Source organism: Musa acuminata, chromosome BXJ2-2 (genome assembly GCF_036884655.1).
Source record: "Musa acuminata AAA Group cultivar baxijiao chromosome BXJ2-2, Cavendish_Baxijiao_AAA, whole genome shotgun sequence".
Taxonomy (NCBI): Eukaryota; Viridiplantae; Streptophyta; class Magnoliopsida; order Zingiberales; family Musaceae; genus Musa; species Musa acuminata.
Window position 1 is genome coordinate 26,101,479 of NC_088339.1, and position 19,938 is coordinate 26,121,416.

The 19,938-nt window shown below is 37.7% G+C and overlaps 3 protein-coding genes across 16 annotated transcripts; 1 reads left to right on the forward strand and 2 right to left on the reverse strand.

Moving 5' to 3' along the window:
• Window positions 1–75: 75 nt before the first annotated feature.
• On the forward strand, window positions 76–577 carry LOC135605626 (mitochondrial import receptor subunit TOM7-2-like). The gene has a single exon (XM_065095933.1). It carries the CDS (start codon window positions 137–139, stop codon window positions 356–358), a length of 222 nt encoding a protein of 73 aa, XP_064952005.1. The 5' UTR covers window positions 76–136; the 3' UTR covers window positions 359–577.
• A 3,564-nt stretch (window positions 578–4,141) lies between these two features.
• Window positions 4,142–15,000, reverse strand: LOC135605627 (paired amphipathic helix protein Sin3-like 3). Of its 11 annotated transcripts, XR_010484470.1 has the most exons (25): window positions 14,550–15,000; window positions 14,362–14,401; window positions 14,025–14,189; window positions 13,731–13,899; window positions 13,542–13,640; window positions 13,298–13,459; window positions 12,704–13,013; window positions 11,990–12,123; window positions 9,843–9,918; window positions 9,698–9,727; window positions 9,268–9,512; window positions 9,024–9,178; window positions 8,666–8,790; window positions 8,268–8,522; window positions 7,449–8,126; window positions 7,284–7,357; window positions 6,438–7,112; window positions 6,255–6,355; window positions 6,028–6,166; window positions 5,788–5,940; window positions 5,183–5,355; window positions 5,002–5,113; window positions 4,707–4,902; window positions 4,520–4,563; window positions 4,142–4,410 (listed from the first exon to the last, which is right to left on the reverse strand). XR_010484470.1 is itself a non-coding variant. In XM_065095934.1 (23 exons), the coding sequence occupies exons 1-22, from the start codon at window positions 14,633–14,635 to the stop codon at window positions 4,735–4,737; spliced, it is 4,284 nt and encodes a 1,427-aa protein (XP_064952006.1). In that variant the 5' UTR covers window positions 14,636–15,000; the 3' UTR covers window positions 4,142–4,410; window positions 4,707–4,734. The 11 variants fall into 11 exon arrangements, 1 of the variants encoding a protein (XP_064952006.1); XR_010484468.1 differs by lacking the exon at window positions 14,362–14,401 and having other exon boundaries at window positions 14,592–15,000; XR_010484469.1 differs by lacking the exon at window positions 14,362–14,401 and having other exon boundaries at window positions 12,764–13,013.
• Window positions 15,001–16,071: 1,071 nt separating this feature from the next.
• Window positions 16,072–18,712, reverse strand: LOC135605628 (paired amphipathic helix protein Sin3-like 4). Of its 4 annotated transcripts, none has more exons than XR_010484474.1 (4): window positions 18,558–18,712; window positions 17,701–17,823; window positions 16,440–16,520; window positions 16,072–16,347 (listed from the first exon to the last, which is right to left on the reverse strand). XR_010484474.1 is itself a non-coding variant. In XM_065095935.1 (4 exons), the coding sequence occupies exons 2-4, from the start codon at window positions 17,821–17,823 to the stop codon at window positions 16,150–16,152; spliced, it is 384 nt and encodes a 127-aa protein (XP_064952007.1). In that variant the 5' UTR covers window positions 17,824–18,223; window positions 18,558–18,709; the 3' UTR covers window positions 16,072–16,149. The 4 variants fall into 4 exon arrangements, 1 of the variants encoding a protein (XP_064952007.1); XR_010484473.1 differs by having other exon boundaries at window positions 17,701–18,223; window positions 18,558–18,709; XR_010484475.1 differs by having other exon boundaries at window positions 17,701–17,795; window positions 18,558–18,687.
• Window positions 18,713–19,938: the final 1,226 nt, after the last annotated feature.

Below are 19,938 nucleotides of genomic sequence, written 5' to 3' on the forward strand. Positions count from 1 at the left end.
GGTGTAAGCGGATCTTGCCAGAAGTTGGACCCGCCATTGCACGGCGTATAAATAATGACCGGTCGAGCGGGCGATCTCACGGCTGTTCCGCGATCGAAGCTAGGGTTGTAGGCGAAGGAAAAGGGCGAGAGGAACCATGGCTGCCAAGGCTTCGCTCAAAGGGAAAGGGAAGGCCGGGAAGGGGTCCAAGGGTTCGGAGGAGGGGTCGTCGGCGGCCAAGTGCGTGAAGGAGTGGAGCACTTGGGCGATGAAGAAGGCCAAGGTGATCACCCACTACGGCTTCATCCCCCTCATCATCGTCATCGGTATGAACTCCGAGCCCAAACCCCAGCTCTATCAGCTCCTCAGCCCCGTCTAACGTCTCCCCCTCGAACATCGGCAAGTTTTGCATTACGGGTGTACTGCTTGAATTGGTTTTATCTTCACTATCTCTCTGAGACGTGATAATCGATTTAAAGCTTATATGTAGGCTTACCGCATAGTCCATCCGTTTCTACTCATGTGGTATATTGGAGCTTTTGACCTTGATTTGATGGTACAATCTTCTGTGCTTCTCCATTAGGAGATGCGTTTAGTATATGAACTTGTGCTTTCTTTTCAATAAATTGTTGATTCGTAGATCCGGTCCGCCTTGAAGTCTACTGCCCAAAGTTTAACTAGGTTTTGCCTGAACTGCGTTCTTGAAATGCAGAAACGAACCCGTGAATTAGATGACATTTGATCTGCCAATTAGGTAGTTGCTACTTGAGTGCTATCACATAGAAAGAATCTTAGTATAGTTCAATAAGTTCTTGAATGTCTTCAAGACTCTTAAGTTGCTCAAAAGACGCTCACAACATTTGGATGTGATTGTTAAATAGTATAGGTTATTATTGTGACACATGAGTGGCCATGAGTTGGGTATGATTAAATTTTTGTTTGATGGAGCATGGAGAAGAGATGGAAGGAAGGTCTTAAAATTTCATCTTGGAAGAACTGATGCTGAGTGTGTATATGATCATCTGGTAAATATTTTATTATGAATATGTGCTTGTTTTGCAAATTATAAACTCAAACGTAGATGCATATGTGGATATACAAATATTGTTGGGTTTTCTTCCTTTCTATGTAGGATATGTCAACCTCTTGGCTTGCATTGGAAATGGTTGAATTAAAGGATCCATCAACGAAAATTTTTTATGATGACATCCTAATCATACTATAATTTTCTTTAGCATCTCTTTCTGGTTAGAAGAAATATTGAATGGAAAAGGAAGAGAAAACTTGTTACTTTAATGTCAGTGAAAAAGTTAAGGCTGTTTTGTTAGAAGTTATGAGGTTCCTTATCAAACCTTTCAAGGAGGCATGCTTAAATGGTATTCCTATCAATCCGAGGATTAGCTGGTCGATTACTAGTGAGAATTTTAGGATTCTAGTGAAGTTCAAGCAAAGCAGATTTGCAAATAAGATTGACATTCTGATCGCTAATGGTTTAGATTTCTAGATTTCAAGAGAAAGTTACCAGATGGGTGCTTGGGAAGTCTACAAGGTCATACGATCTGCGATAATTAAACTGGTAGACCAATGGTTTTGTTCTTGCCGCAAGCATGAATGTCGCTAAGTGGATATTGTTTTGCCTGAGGCTTGTTAAGGGTTAAGGATTATTCATCTGGCTTATGTTGTGTAAAACAAAAAGACTTGACTGCTAGAAAGGCCTTTTGTGGATTTCTTGGCCTCCTTTATCTGACTGTATTGAGTAGTTTTGTTTTCAGGTCATTCTTGCATGTTCACGTTATTGGTATGTGGTGTGTTCTGTTGGGGGTGGGATCATAGAATACAAATTTCTTTGGGCATCATTCCTTGTATCTTTTGGGTCATCGATTTTTAGGATCAGATGATAATATTTGATATTAAGAGAAGAGCAGGAAATATTGATAGGCATGCATAGTTTTGGCGTTGAGATTCCAAGAAGTTTACTGTTATGTTATCTTATCCCTCCTGACATATCTACCAATAATGTTGGATGTTGACTCGGTTCATGTGTGAAAAAAGAAATTAGGCTTCTTGACATTGACAGATTTGGATTTCAGGATCGATTTTTCTGTATCGTGGGTGTTGTTGACTTCTGATGCTTTTTTGCAATATCTTTTAATGGTGTGTTGATGACACACTCCACGCTGTTGTCCGAAGAAGAAGAAGAAGAAGAAGAAGCAACTCCATGGAGAAGGGAAAAGCCAATCGCTGGAAGGCGGAGGACACGGTCGAGGGGACGTTCAAGATGGAAACGATCGGCCGCTCAGCGGTGGTCTGGCGAAAGGGGACGTGTACTCGCTCGGTTGGTTCCGCTGACCCCCGTGAGAATACGACAGCAGAGAATAAGCAATGCGGGGCTAAAAAAAAAAATTTCATTGGCATTTCATTGGCTGACGGATTAAAAAAAATTATAGTAGTATATGATTTTTTTGGAAAAGGAAAATATCAGGGGGTTGAATGAACTGAAGGTATCATCCGCGTTACAGAAAGAAAGAAGAGAGACCAGATGTTCTTCCATAGCGAGGGAATACAAGTGAGGTAGGAAATCTTAAGAGATTGCATCAAAGATTTGATATCCAAGATGATTCCGCAAGGAATCTTCTGAGAACCGTTCACATAATGAATTAGTAGCATACGATTTAGCCGTGGCGTAAGAATGGATTTTGTCTATTTCATTTCGTCTAATATTTTACTTAGGATTTAATTCGCTTTAAATAATCAATACGAAAAAGAAAATGCTGCACACCCTCACCAATTAGTCGATGCTTCGATTATATTTGATGATCTTTGTTGAAGGCGATGGTGGTAAGCCACACGCTTCCCATTCGACAACCAGGAAGGAAAACAAGGATGCTGTTCACAAATCTTTGATCTGATAGGCGGGTCTGTGGAAAGTGATCGCTGGTGAAGCCTCAAAAATAAATATTTGATTGGTGTAACAAAAAATGCACGTAGGCCATCAATGATATTCTTATAATTATGAAAATAAAATAACCAATTTTATTTACCCTAATATCGTCAAATTTATCAACCGAAGCATAAAAATGATATGCAAAAAAATAATTTTAATGTCTCAATTACGTTTTTTATGATGACGGACAATGAAACCACTGGGAGTCACGGGTGATTGTTGTAAACGAGAAAAAAGAGCGACGACGAGAGATGAAACAAAAAGAGATGAGTGAGAAAACGACATAGATATCGATGCTCTGCATATGTGTCGACATTACTTGGTAATTGCATCGCAACATCGACGTAGATGCAGAACGATATCGTTCTACATCTATGTCGACACCGATGCATATGTCCAACGATCCTTTTGTCGGTTTGCATCTACATTAACGTCGCTCAAATGTAAAGCGATATTAGCATTGACATCAACGTCGATGTAGACACAAAGCGACGTAACTCTTTCCTGCATTGTTGTTGATGCCAACGCAAATATAGAGTGACGCCACTCTGCATATATATCTATGTCGATGCAGATACCAAGTGATCCTAACGCCGATGCAAATACCGAGCAATCCTTTTGTTGCTCTATATTTGTATTGGTACCAACACAATTATCAAGCATCCACATATGCATCATCCTCTTTCTTCTTTCCCTTTGCCTCACCTCTCGTTGTTACTCTCCCTCTTCATTCACAACAACCACTCACGACCCCCAACAACATCACCATCTACCACTATCGAAAACATAATTGAGACATTACAATTATTATTTTGCTCATCATTTTCATACTTCCATCAATAAAATCAAGAATAAATAAAATTTGATATTTCACTTTGATAACTATAGATATTTCAATATAATTTTTTTAACTCCAAAAATTAAGATACTAAACAAATCTAACTATATAGAATAATATATAATTAACCCCTCTTTGTACAATCACATTCACATGCTGCTCCTGCTGTGAACAACTCTCGCTTGTTATCCGCAAGTGGCATAGCAATTCTAAGTCGAGGAATCTTCAGCCAGGCCGACATGTTAACAGTCATATAAGATCTCTCTCTCTCTCTCTGCATATATACATGTCCACATGAAAACCACCTCATGTTACAATAGGTTTGGCAAACACCAAATGCCCCAATTCACCAGAACTTGTTAATGATGACATGCAGGAAATAAGACCGCGAATGGCTACACTGGTTACAGGAATAAGCTGTATACATCTAAATGTTACATTGGGTTTCAGATGGACTATAAATATGAGAGCCAATGGCTGGGGAAAGAAAGAAACATTGGGTATGCATATAAGAGGAAGAAAGTTGGGGTCCGGTACATATATACACATTTTTTATGTCAAAAGCCACTAGAATTAAGTTTAAAAAACAGTTGACGTATGCACCAAATTGCTGGTTAGGGTAGTCTTTGGACTCATGACAAACAGCAACCTGCACGAGAAAGGGAAATATCAAATTGGTGGCGAAAACTTGCTCAGATGGAAACAAGGAAGGCAGTCGAAATTACAAATCACAATAATTACTTGAACTCCTATCCTACCAAATTCTGTGGTTGCTGATACTGAAGTTGCATTTGAAGCGACTCTGGAAATGATAAGAGTTATAGTTCAAGTGACTGATGTAAGTGCTTAATCTAAGCTATCCTATTAAACCAGCGGTAATCCCATACTTCTAAGAAGGGATGACAGATTAGTGACAAACAGGAAACGATGCTAAGAAAAAATAACCTTATCAGTTCTCTTTTGGCATGACGCCTTAGGACCTGGACAGAAAACTGGATAAGAAGCCATAAAATCGATGTATTTTTGCATCATGTACTTGTGAAGGTTGCACTTGATCACCAAAGATGGTCCCTCCACATGAACATCGCCTTTTCTTTTTCACTCGGAACAAGAAATCTTCAGTGTCTAGCACATAAGACACCTGAGAAGAAAACAATAAAAATTATGTAAGATATACACAACTTACAAATCCAGAATTGAGCAAGGACTGGGACTTCTAGTAGAACTTTCAATCAAGCACCTTAGAAGAACTGCAAGATATCTTGCATTCTAAACCATTGATAACTTGAAACCCATTCATTGCCTTGCAAGTAGCAGAGTACTCATCAGCACCTCCATATTTGCGTTTATTCCTACCGATCGTCAGCCATTTAAAACATTGAGTTCTGGAAGAACATATAATAAACCACCATGATCCTTACCTTCCAAGGAAGACACCTTGTGCTCCTTTCCTATCTGAGACACTTGACAAAAGATCATTGTATAGATATGCCGAAAAGTTGGGATCTAATGAGATAGCAGTGAGTTCGGGCTTTTCTTGTCCATATTCCATGAGCTGAATTGATAGTCGGGTCACATGTGAAGACTGTGAAACCTGAAAAGGCCAAAATATTTGAGGACAGATAAACTATTTCAAATATCCATATTTCGTAAGTGTTTAATTACAGATATTACACTCAACAGGGTGGAATGATGGGAAAAAGGTCCATGTAGCAGACCCTGATTAGTTGGGACATTTATGACCTATTGCTGCATATTCTGAAAGTGCTAATCTATTTCTGCTCAGATATTTGAAACAGGACTTCCCTATTACATTTTTCTAATCGCATACCCCTTTTGGCCTGCTAAAGCAAGATCAATATATGGAATACTACAAAAAGTAGCTTCTAGTACTGACTCTTAGCAGCAATTCCTTGGCAATCAACTGTCCGATGGTGAATCCACATCAGAAAGACATGAATGATGCAACTGGAAATTTATTTCCCTAAATATGCAAGGGAGGAGGAAACAAGATTGGGAAACTCACACATTCAAATCTGTATATGCTCTCATCATGTAAAAGCACTCGAGCATTCTCGTGATAAACTATATCAAAAGATCCGCCAGCTAGCCTTGATTTTTCATAAGAGTAGAGTTGGAGAATCTTATTATCCATCTCATCTGACGCTATTGCTTGAAGCTAAAAAATTAAAGGTAAGTGCATGCTTACGGAAATAGGAGGATACAATTCTTCATGAACCATCTAATAGTTTATGTCCATAACTACCTGTTTAACAACTTTATAGATTAGCTTGTCCAATGTAAATAGTACGTAGGACTGAGTTCCAATTATAGCACGGCAATCATCTTCAAATTTCATATTGTCAGCAGAACCATCAAGTAGATTGTATAAAGCACTCATAAACCTGCAAAGTCATATTAGAGACTTTCACACATGGGAATACACAAAAAGGGAGATAAAAGGTCGGAGACATAATTGTCATTAAATGGTACTTGGCATATAAATCAGGAGGGCTTGTATCTTTGAAGCTTCTCTGTTTCTTTTCGGCAGCTAATGAATTTGTCTTGGCTGAGAGTATCCTTTCATACAAAGCCTGCAAAGAATATAACAAAGCTATAATCTACTTTTTTAAATATGGTCCAAAATTAACCAAATGGGAAAAAAAAACAACTGACCTGATGGAGCCGTAACAGCACATAGAAGGAATCATTTCCATAGAAGACACGGGAAGAACTATCTTTTTTATCATGTAATGCTGCAGGCACGTGCCTTGCCAGAGGTTTCACTGTGTGAAGAAAACGTTCTGAGAAAGGTAATGACATAATTTCCCCTTCAACGTCCTGCACATCAGTCATTCCTTCAGCCTCACCCTCACTTTCAGCCTTTGCATCCTGATCATCATGCACAACATCATCTTCTTCCTGCTCATGAACATCATGGGAGCATTCCTCACCATTACCAGATTCACTGACAGAAACATCCTCACCAGCCTCCGATGCATTTTCACTCACCTCTGTAGACCGTTGAGCACTTTCTTCACCCTCATCATCATCATCAGCATCATTCTCTCCTGCAGCCTCACCACAGGAAACCTCAACTTCTACAGGTTTGATTTGGTACTGTGTGCTGGCACAATTATCCCTCCCTTTAGGAGCTACACTTATAGCAGCATCTTCAAAAGCCGCAAAATTATCCTCTTCAGTATCTCCATTAGGCGACAATTCACCTTCTTCTCTTTCAACCTTGAGGTTGTTAAGGCAAGTGGAACCTTCATTAGGCCTGTCACCTTTGTTGCATTCAGCAGTGCCACCACAATTCACCGATATAATTGTCCTTCCAGTTTGTCCAACCTGGATAGGCATCAAGTTTTAGATGAGATTGTCAATTCTAAGAAAAAACATAGAAATTTTCTTAAAGGGCAAACAGCAAATATATAGTCCTTGAACCTGTAGCCCTTGAACAGTAATCATAAGCCATGTACCTGAGCTGGAAAACTCAAAACAAAACTTGCAAATTTATACCTCTAAATAAGCTCGAGGTTCAACCAGCATATCTGTTCCACAGTGGCTGGTCTGTAAAGATGCACCACCAACCCCTTCCAAAGAGAGTAAAAGAAGTAAGCTTAAGGGGAAACAAAATGGATATGAGTGTAAATTAAATTTTAAAAAAAACTGTAGCCCTTGAACCTGATACAGTCTCCAGGTTTGTTCTACTGTGACTTTCTTCAGCTCTGCCAACAAAACAAGTGTTATCTGACAAATGTTCTGCAGACACATTTTGCACAGTTATTCCAGAGCTTTCATCAGCCTTGGGAGCACTACCCTGTACCCTTCTCTGAAGTGGATTGTTACAAAGATTTCCAACACGATGAGTGGCTCGACCCACATCATGAAAACAATTCCCAGCAACTGTTGTGTCTCCATTTGCTAACTTGGTCCTGCATGAAGCCACTTGTTCAGATTGAATATTCTCACCACCATTACTTTGCTTGGTGGCACCTGTGCCATCAGCATCAGGACTCCCATTGCTTTTAACCAAACCAGCAATACTGGATTTGCCAGAATGACTATTAGGTTTTACATCTCGCATGCCTTCTGCACCTCGGTTTTGAGGTTGAAAACCCATTAGGGGCTCCAGAAATGTAGTCCAAAACTTAATGACTTTGTCCACCTGATCCAAAGATGTGCAAACTTCTCCACATGAATATCTAATGATCCGATATAGATCCTCATGAATATCTAGATCTATATACTCAAATTCCATATTGGGAACTATAGGCTGCCTATTTTTGGCTGCAATGGAAAGAACAATGTCATCTTCCTTCTTCATCTTGTCATTAATTTCTTTAATCTCAGCCAGCAAAGCTGCTCAGAAAACATATGCAAGATATTATACAAGGCTACATCAACAGAATGAATAATAAAACCCAAATTTAGAACTTATCACCTTAAAAAAAATATTTTTTATATTATACCAAAACAGTTATTAAAAGATAACATACATACCTTTTGTGCTCAAGCTCTTTGCATCCTGTTGCTTGAAATAGAAACTACGGTGGTCAAGTGATTTGTGATAGTTCTTAGCATATATTTCTGCCCAAACTTTATTAAAATCTGAACGGCACCTAGTCCATTCCTCTTGCTTTTGCTTCAGGCGGGTTAGTATGACTGGCAATGAAAGACTAGAATTCTTGCGAAGTACATCCATGACATCAAGACCATGGTCTCCATATAATCGTTCAATGCATCTCGAATTCAAAGCTATTTGAGGAGAGAAACAAACAAGAAAATCCAAAACAAAGTGATTAAAAGCAGAAAATTCAGAACAACATAACTATATGTTGAAAGAAACCTAATACACTCGACAAGAAATACTTCATCAATTAAATATCAAATATACTAACAAGTAAGAGTGTCTTCAATGTGAATTGGATTCTCTGATTTTACTGGGTCTTGCATCATCTCTAGCAATTCCTCCACTTGTTTAGTTGTCGCATTCACCGATTCCAACAACATATCCAGCTCAAATCTGAAAACATCTCATGGAGAAAATGGAAGTCATTGATAGGTGATGTAGTCGTTAACTATCACAAGACTGGTATGAAGTAAACCAGCTGAAATAAAGAACAATATACAGTAAAATAGCAAATCATCAACAAACATTTGGTAAAAAGCATTCTTGTCATGAATGACTGAACTCTTGTCTATCAATATTTGGCTGTGAAAGAAGGGACAATAGATTTGAAGTGTCTAAGCTAGTACCTATCATCTTCGCATCTAAATAAGCTTTCTTCATATTGGTTTTTGCGCATGTGCTTAAAAGAGTAGTCCTCACTTCCTGAAGTCACTGATACCCATACATCATTTAATACTGACTCTCCAAGTTCAGTCCTTTGGCTAGCAGGAGGTATTGAATACTGACAAGCAACAATCAAAACAATGAACATGAAAAGTGAAGACAAGTGAAACATATAAAATTGCAAAAGAAAAAAAGGGCAACAATTACATTTTTTGGCAGAAGACAGTAACTTGGGCTACAACGTTGACAATTTGAAAGGTCAAGCTCTGAAATAGGTTTCCATAAATTATATTTTTCTTTGTTTGAAATTAAAGGAGCCTTGTGAGCGGCACCTTTATCACCTCTTTCTCTTTCAAAGTTTCTCTCTCTTTCAAGATCTTTCTCCCGATCATTTATTTCAAGGTCCCTTTCTCTGTCTCTATCCTCTATCTTAATCGGCATAGCCATGTGTCCTTCATTGCACAGGAATTATGTTAGTATTAAGTAACAACATACTATTTAATGAACTGAACAGAAATCATATATTTAAAATTCTTGAACTTCTTAAGTAGACAGAGAACAGCTTTCTTCTCCAGAAAAAAGAAGTCAACCAACTTTAACTACAAACATAAGGGAGAAATAAGTTTTGCAGACATACTTTTGTTGATTACACCTTTAAGAAATCCATCTGCAGAAAAGGTTTCATTTAGAAAACTATGAAGGCCTACAATGACTAACAATATCTTAAAAAAACATGTAAAAAATAGATGGACTCCCAACAACAGGAAGATGTATAAACCCACCTATATTCTCACAATGGGCCAAAAATTCATTGAAACCTTCCATGAGATCTGGATACTTTCCAAGGATGTCACTTACCTGTAACAGAAGGCATGAAATTTCAGAAGCAATAAAAAATCCTACGTTTTCAAGTGCTAAGGGTCTATGATAAAGAAGTTAACACAGAAAGGCACAATTTAAGCAGAACTTTTTAGAGCATTAAATATTAATGGCAATCATCATCAGATTCTCTCATTTTAAAAACAGAAACTATCAGGTGCAGCTACAATTATTGCATTTCACAGAGAAAAGAAATTGAGTCTTATGTATGCATATCTTAATGTCTGTGTATATATAACACTTGTTAAAGTTTGTGTATAACACTATCACTATGCATATATGCGATCCATTAATAAAATGATAGAACTACCAGAAGCTTCGTTCATGATTTTTAATATACCCTGTTATCAAAATTTTAAGAATTGCAACTGATTATAACATGTCATGATACAGTATACACAATTGATTTTTACACAAAAATGTATCTCAAAAAGTTTAGTTGCATGCAAAAACAGAATGTAGGTATGAAAGAGTTACTAGCTTCACAGCCAAAGATATGTACAATTAGAGATAAAATGATAAAAGAACCAATAGAAACTTGACTATATCTCTACAGATACATGGAGTTTATCATAAATACAAAAAGTACGTCAAAAGTATATCTTTCATGAAAAAGAAATTGCACCTGATTCAGCCACCATTATCAAAATCTCACAAATATCAAGTAAATGATGCAATGAATTGTAAGCAGTTAGACAAGCCTTGTGTTGCTAGGTCAGGTATGTACTAATTTAACCTCTAGATGCTATCATCTCATCTCATGTAGCAGCTTAAGAAAATACTTCTAAATTTCCACTGAACATATGCAATAGCTCATCCCAGAATAAGACCATCGTTTGTGATCAATCTTTTTAACATAATACAACCTAAAGTATCCTCTGCACAGCTAATCATAATGTGCTTCGAATATGAGGCTTCAACATATGTTTCTGCCAGGCATGCCAACGGGGTCCGTGTTGTCTGTCTAATTTTTCCTACTACAGTATTGCTCCACATTCAACCTTGAGTCCAATAAGGGTGTTGTAAGATAGTTCAGCAGACAGTTCTACTTGGAATGCTACAAATGTTCATGGGCATATTTACATATTTTCTATGGTCATTCAACATACTATCTCTGAAAAATATTCTGGGGCAGTCTCCTCGGGATCAGTAATCACATTTTGTAATACATGCACAGCATTGAGAAAGTGCATACACTGGCCTTATTAGAAAACAGTTGCTTGAATTGTTGCTTAAAAGATTAATTTTATGGTTTTGTTTGTTTCACATCTTAATCATCATTTTCATGGTGATAAATTTTAGCTGTTTGTTTGTTTCACATCTTAATCATCAATTTTATGGTCATTAAGCATGTTTTAAGCAGAAAGGAACTCCCTGTAACAAAGGCACATCAACCACTGGGCCATGAGCCACACATATTGCCCACCATGGAATGACTCTATACAGTTCTGGCTCTTGACGAGGGCATTAAATTTTTTCATGGGGGTGATTGTGATACCCAATAGTCCACATTGAGAGTTGATAATGAGTTGGAGTTTGTAAGCCTATCAGGACAAGTTGTGACAACTTTCCTTGCACTAATCAAGGAATGGCAATAGTAGGCCCAAAAATCTTATTTTGGGAAGAAAATGGCAAGTTGATGTACAATATGTGGATTCTATTTCCTATGGTAAATACAATGTCCTTTGACTTTTATCCAGCTAACACGGATAATCTACAATCTCTAAGAAATCATGATTCATTCATTCAAATGAGCACACTTTATAAGCTCATTTCATAGTAGACCCTGTGGTATGTATTTCTCAGCCATCACATATCTTTATGCATTATTTTGTCAAACTTAGGTAGCAGATTTAATACATTAGATACTGAGTCATTCAAGACATCAAGTTATTTAAAATTGAAGGTGAAAAATATAAAGGAGTAAAAATATAAAGATACTTCAAGAGATCAATTATCACAAGTAGCAATTGTTGGGCTTCAAAGTAAGAAGTTACAAGACCAGCACAGTCACCATAGTAATGGATGCCTCAAGAATCAAAAAGCGTACCAGATTCTTTAGTTCTGTTCTGTTTATTATTTCTTTGCTGTATATGTGAAGGCATTGCAAAAATTCCTGGTATGTATCACAGTGCAACTTCTCCTTGACTTTCTCACAAAAGTTAAATTCTCGGGTATATACACCTGTCACATTGAAATTGACAGAAGATAAGGTATTACAAGAACAAAACATTTGTCTTAGAGAATCATTAATTGCTTGTATGAGCTTTAAATAGACAACCGAAATGTACCCAGCTAATGATAAAGCTAACCAAGTAATTTTAACAATCACACTCTAGGACCTAACTGCACGAACACTGCAACTTCACTAGACAACCTTCCGGCCTCTCTCCCAATGTAGATATCTATTACTGGAATCAATTTCATGGGAGTTCAGTGAAGTGTATATTTACACTTCATCAAGCCCACAGCAAGCACTAATCAAAAAATGAGCTCAGAGAATCATCAAAAAGTGTTGAGAATTGATGTGATGATATAGAATCCATAGTAACAGTCAACAACTATAGCAGAGATGGAAACATACAATGCTCAGGGTTAAATTATAATACAGCATCCGCCGATAAGTGAACACAGAAACATAACTCTTCTATTTTTTTAGTAAATACATCACACTTGTAAACAATATGGTATGATATTGATACCACAACCAGAGATGCATTCAAAACTGACATCTAAAACAAACAACAAATGGTAGAAGACTCACTCTTCAAAGCATTTTTATCATCAAATTGTGAAGCTGAAATGCTATTCATGGCAATATTACCGCCTTGATGCATCGGCTCAGCAGTAGGGTCATCCACCCTTCTAGATGGAAGTTTATGCCTACACTGTTCATTGTCTAAATCTCCACTATCATGCGCCAATTCCTTTTCATCACGTTCATGATATCTTTTGTCCCTATCTTCTTTCCTATCCTTTTCCTTCTCTGCATGCCTTCTCTGACTATCATGCTCCATATCAAGACGATCGATGCTTAAGTCACGGTTGGCATGTGACGTATAAGCTTTCTCTCGCTATAGAACCAAAAAGCAAGAATCATATTATTTCAAAACACAAAGATCAGATATTGAATTTTAAATTGTCTTATTAACATATGCACACAAAAAAATAGAAGCACAAAACATCTGGGTTGAAACATGAACCATAAAAACTCTATAGAGAAGTAGGATATGACATCTTCCTTCAGTAGAGACCAGAATTGAATGCATTTTCAACACTCAATGGTCAAAGGTGTCTCTGTTTAATAGAACCATTGTCTTTAATTGCAACCAGTAACTTGTGAAAAAAAAAAGTGTACCTTATCTTCCCTTGCTAAAGGCATCACAGGGTTCCTCTCATCTCGGTGTGCAAAGGATCGATCAGGATATCCAAGATGTGGAGCATATGTTGCTGAGGCATCAGGCAAAAAGTGTGTGAATTCCTCAAGCAAATCTTGATGATTCTGAAAGAGGGCTGCTACCTATAAACATATACAATCAGGTGGTTCAAATCACGCATACTTGTTAGCATAAACCACAGCATAGAAATTGGGAGCAAAATACCTCTTCGTAGACCTCACGGATTGGCTTATTCTCCCTTCGATACATATTCAGAATATCTAAGAATGACTTGTAAACATGTTCATCATTCTGAAAACGACTCTGCATCAGAAAATACATATCACGTGAGTAGCTACTGAGGTGCTAGCAAAACAATTCTAGGACTATGATAACTTTTTGCTGCATGTATACCTTGATTTTGTTAACAAAAACGATTGCTTCCTCAAATTCGACTGGTTTCTTTTCTTCCGGTAGCTTAATCTCATATCCCTTTGGCAAGAAGGTGTTGAAGCCTAGGATTAGATCCCGGTGCCCCTTAAATAATTCCTTCACCCTCATGATAACCCCATTCGTGTCAATCCTGCAAGGTATTCACAACAAAATAGACAGATAAACAGAACAAAGAAGCATTAAACACAAGTCTAACGGGAAACAGAAGAAAGGAAAAGTTGGAAAAATAATGATAGAGATGAAATTGAGCTGAACCTCTGGCTCTTGAAGTCCTTCATGACCTCAAGGAATTCATCATATTTCTCCCTTTTGTCATGAAATATATCCTTCACAGCCTTCAAATAGGCTAGGGCATCATTAGTCGTCAGCTTGGAAGTACTACCAGCTGCTGCTGCCGGCGCCATATGGGTTTGCCAAGACCTGTACAAACGCCACCAGGATTCATGAATCACAACAGATCCAAGCACGTATCAAAATTTTCCTAATAAAGGATGAGAATGACCAAAACTAGCAAGACTGATCGAAGGGGAAGGATCAATTTTTCGTCCCTCCTCCAAATTCTGCTCACATGAAATTTTATTTTTATGTTTACCTCTTATATCTCAGACAAGAAGGGCCACCAAAGTCAAGTACTGCATAAATCGAAATAATCGGAGAAAAAAATCGCATTCATCAGTAACAATACCGCCCATCAAACCGACAACACCACCCAAACAAACCAGAGTGAAGTCCGCTCCTTTAAAGAAAGAAAAGTCTCGAAAAGCGAATCGATAAACGAACCAACTGATACGATGGGCCGAGGAGGAAGAAGAAGGAACCCACGGATCCGCTCGAGGAACGTTAGGCCACTTGAGCTGAGAACCCATCAAAGCCTCCTTCCGTGCCCCTTCCGACCATCCATTAAACAACCAAGGTCAGCTTTAACCCTCACCAAAATCCTCTTTTTCCCCTATTTACACCGACAAGCTGCGAATCAAACCCCGAAACGAGGCGAGTCCTCGATATTTCTCCTCTCTGCACCTCCTTTCTCGGCTCAAATTCCGATCAAACTCATACGAAAGAGGCAATTCTCCGGGATCAAGGTGAAGAAAGCTCGCGGTAGAAAAGAAGGCGGCGCTGACGAGATAGGAAAGGGAGAGTAGTGCGAGCTCTTCTTTGCCCCTTTCCACGGATTAAAGGAGCAGGAGGAGGCGGACGCGAGCGGGGCAGAGAAGAGAAAGCTGAACTAAAATCATACAACAGAGACGAGGTGAGAGCTCCCTTATATATATCCGTGAAGTTACCGAAACAACCTCGGTCCGGAGACGGCCCTCTCACCCGAAAGGCCGCTGATGAGCCCGTCTTCCCCGTCCGATCAAGTGACTTGCAGCGATCGGACGGCAGAGATGTGATGTACTCTAGGGTGGGCGGGGTGGTGTCACCGCCAGTTGCGACAAGGTGAGGTTACCCTCCGGGTCTGGGTGCGGTGGGGAGCCAAATGTGGGGGCTTCTAGTTTAGTTTGGGACAATCTATCAGGTCTTTTAGCCCACCTCGATGGATGCTGATTTGTGCATTAGGGAATAGATGACAATATAATGCTGGCTAGGTTCGAAAATAATGAGTTAAATCATTGAATTTACCATGTTATGTATCGAGATAATTCATATCAATTCTTGTTCTCATTCTCCTACCCAAATAAATGTTGGGTGTATCACAATTACATGAATCCAAACAATTTTCTGAGGAACAAACATGGCAAAAGAGAGTGAATCATTTTGATTCGTTTCCTTCTCATATCAGTTCGAACTCCGAATCGAATGCCCAAATTAACTCAGATATGCTACAGATTTTAATAGTGTCATAGGTGCAATAAGCAAAAAGGGGGTTCAAAGGGTCGATGCAAACCGCACGCATCGATATGCATCCTAAATGTATCCTTTCTTATGGTTATAGCCACAGCATCAGCAGCTACTCTGGAGATGCTCTTCCCTGCAACTTCAACGCTTTGTTGATACCTCTTTTAAACCATAGCCTAAACTCTTTGACATCACAGTTTCATGTACACAAATGGGTTGAAGCATTTGCCGACCACACAAAATTGTAACATATCTACATCATTTACAAGCTGCTCATGTTTAAGGAACCTCTCCCAGCACAAAGATAGTTTGGAAGTATGGAATAATGCTACCTTGATTGGTAGCTTCTAAAGTTCAAAGTCACAATCAAGCAGCATATCAGCCAAAATTCTTCTTTAATTGAATTTTGAACATCTGCAAATTTCTCACCAAAGAAGTCAACATTCGGTCGTCTTCAAGAAACTGGTTCGACCAAAAAAAAAAAACGTTTTTATTACCAGGAGAAAGTCAACTGTACATGCGCCATAAGCACCAGTTAGAAAGGCTAGGTTCCAAAAGCTTGTTGAACAACATATCTCAGAGGTTGCTCAAACATTAAGAACAAACCCAAAAGAAATACAGACATGAGCAAAAGCGACATTCCAAATGAGTTGTGCTTGTTAATCCTTCTTTCTCGGACATGAGGTTTGAAACGCATTAGCTCCTTGCACAGATCATCATGATCCTGGAAGAGAAATAGCAACTTGGAAACCACGAGAGGAAAGTGCGATTAAGTCTTCGGCGAGGAAGAAAAATTTGTAATTAACAATGCATCTAATGTCACGATACTCTTACATTATGGTAAATTTCTGGGGGTGTCTGCTCCTTCTGGCTGAGAATGTCAGACAATGACAGGTATAACTGGTAGTCACGAGCCTGAAAAGGCAAGACCTACTGATCATAAAAGATGGAATGAAGTGGCATTTTGTTGAACCATTTGAAGTATGGTTGTACTTTAAGATGCTATCACTTTCTACATCCCCTTAGAATTTCTTGTATATATAAATATCAACACTTCTACCAAAGCTAGTAGTATTCCCACTCCAATAGGATTACACTTTTATTCAAACCACAAATTGTCTATTTAAAAAATATCAATTTATTTATGCCATTAAATTAATATTGGTTAGAGATACAGAGCTGCTTGACCAATTCACTAGCGATCAAAAAAAGTTGTTGATGTCAAGGCAAAGTAGGTATGTCCAGTTAAGATGGCCGGAAATGATAGTCTACTGTTACCATTCCCCACTGTGATCCGACTGACAAAAAGAATCTAGGTCAAAGATTCTTTTGAAGTGATCTCTCTTTTTGACTTAAGATTCTACTAATTCATTTCTTATGCACAACAAGAAACTCTCTGTGAAACTGTCACAGTCATGCTGGCCATGATACATAATAATCTTTATTCACTTCCTCTTTCAAAATTTATACCGTAACTGTAATGCAGAAATACCTTCTTGAACTTTATTCTGAAAGGTTTTCATCATGACTAATGATTTACTAACCCAAACCAAAATGTGACACAACACAATGACAAACACACAATCCTTGGTGGGAAACAATTAAACATCACTTTTCAGTCCATAATGTGCTTCAGGATTTTGCAACATCACTCAAATTCTTCTAAATGTTAAATAGAAACAAAAATCAAACAACAAGCAACTAAAATAGACCATCTAAATTATCTGTTGAAACATAAGATTCATGCGAGCAAATTTAAAAAAATTATGTATGCCGTAAAATTATTGCTGGTCCTCATCCTCTAGATGAACTAAAATCATTGGTACCATAGAACTGCCACTTACACAATTAGTAGTGCTGAATGGGCGAGTGGAAGCAGAAAGATCATTAGGTTAAAGTAATCCTTACAAAGAATTTCTTTCTAGCATGATGGGTACATTAATTATCAAAGATGGCTTTTTTGTGATCAAAAGTGCCTAATGCAATGTTCTTTAAATTTTGCGTGCTTGAAAGAAGTGCCTAATGCAATGTGCTTTATGTTCCTGAGTCCTCAATATCTTGAAGACAGAATAAAACTTCTTTTTTTTCGACTCACCTTTACTTTCTTCACAAAGTCGAGAGATTCTTCAAACGTAACAGGGTTCCATCTCGACAGGAAGGAATTGAAGTCAAACATCAGATTTGGATTTCCTGTGAACACAATTTTCATCCCGGACATCTAAATGGTGCAAACAGCATAAAATTTGACAGTTAAGAATCGATGCGGATAACTTAAACTGTACAAATTAACTAAAAATGATGATGAACAAAGTTTATATTGGCAGCAAAAGCAGAAATGGCATCGATTACTATAATCTAATTATTAATCGAGTGAACAAATGGGGCAAGCCAAATCACTTGTGGTCAAATAGGCTAGAAGTAACATCCATATTTGATCTTCGTTTTATTCAAACATAACAAATGAGTGAGCGAACTACATTCCCTCAGAAGAAGAACAAAACGTATTGCATCCTCTGGCCAAATCGGGACTTTATCCCGGAGGAATTTTGATCTTCGAACAAAAATTAAAAAGTGACAGCTCCTCCCTTCAATCAGAAGAAATAGCCTTGAGTCCTCTCCTACCATAAAAATCAAATATTTCTTTTCTTAAAATAAAATATAAACTGTACATGTATTCCTAAAAATTGAGAAAAGGGGACAGAACGAGCCCCGAGTTCTACGAAAAAAAAAACGATATTTAAGTCAAATGGGATGAAAACTAGAGAAGAACAACGATCATTGCAGAAAAAGAACACAAAAAATGCAACATTTACGCCCAGAAATGATGATAAAAAAAACACAAAAATTAGAAGGTTTTCCTCCAAAAGAAAATAAAAGCTCATCATTCTCAATGAAACTGCCAGAAATATGTGTGCGATTGGGGGATGGGGAGGGGAAGGGTATAGAACTTACAAAAGCAGAGGATTGAAGAGCTGGGTAGGGAGAACCCCAGCAAAAGGGGAAGCGGAGGGGTGGGAGGAGACGAACGGGGGCAAGACTTTGATTGTCAGTCTAGTCACCGCCGTCCGGTTACCGCAAGCCAAGCCAAGCCAAGCCACGGCCGGGAATCGTGCGCTTTTGCAGCCGTACGCCGGTGGAGCCCAGCCGAGAAAACAAAGGACAGGTGATGGGCCCACATAGCTGGCAACAGAGAGGAGTTTGGACCTTTCTCCACGTTGTATAATTGCTGCAGGGGTTGGGTTGGCTTCTCTTTTTCTTTTTCCTTTTCTTTTTCCTTAATAAACTCATTTTTCACTTATCAAATTAATATATATAATAAATATCAAATTGGATTTTTCTTTTTTCCTTTTTCCTTACATTTATATCTTGTAAAGTATATAGAATTAATTATATGTTTAGTCATTTAAAAATGGATTTTGTTTTGTTCACTTTTCTTTCTCTCTCTCTCTCTCCAGAAACAACAAGACGAGAGATTGAAAAAAAAAATCAAATAATTGAGATTTATTATAATTTTATTTGGTTTGAACCAAATTAGCACAAATCATGAGTTTGTTTGGTATTAAAAACTCCATGTCTTCTAATGCAGATGACAATACAAACGAAGTTGAAAAGGGACCTTTGCTACTTTGAATACAAGCAATAGATTGGTGGCTTAATCTTGACCAAGTTTATAATATAATATAAATAAATAAATAAATGATAGAAGTCACCGACCACCTAATTTTGCGTTATTTTTTATTCTGGAAAGGTGGCATCAGACGGCTCGTTCTTATGGGTCGTAGTTCTGCTGTCATGGTAAATGATCAGCTTGTCTTCCCATAACCCTAAGCAAACCAATCAGAATTCGATGAGACTTACTTATCCAACATGTTCAAAATCGATTATAGTTAATTAATTTATAAATTCGATTTAATTCAATTGAATCGAATTAGAATTTTGGTCCGATTAGATTGATATAATAAGATTTATGAATTTAACCTTACAATTTTAGAATTTTTGAGATTTCTGGGCCGGTATGATCGACTAGTTTGAATCAATCAAGAGCTTAAAATAATGAAGTTGGTCAGATTAATAATTTTTAAAAAATTAAAGTTGATTTGTTTCGATCCGAATCGATCAATTAAATTAAATAAAAATACTAGTTTGATTGAGATGATTCAATTTTAGTTTGGTCAATTCACTTTGAATTAAGATATAATGAGTCTGGTTTCGATTAAGATAGACGTTGTTATCATATAACATATTAGATATTAATTTAATATAAAAATCTATAATTATCAAATCATATGTTTTATATATATATATATATATATGTATGTATGTATGGCCAAAA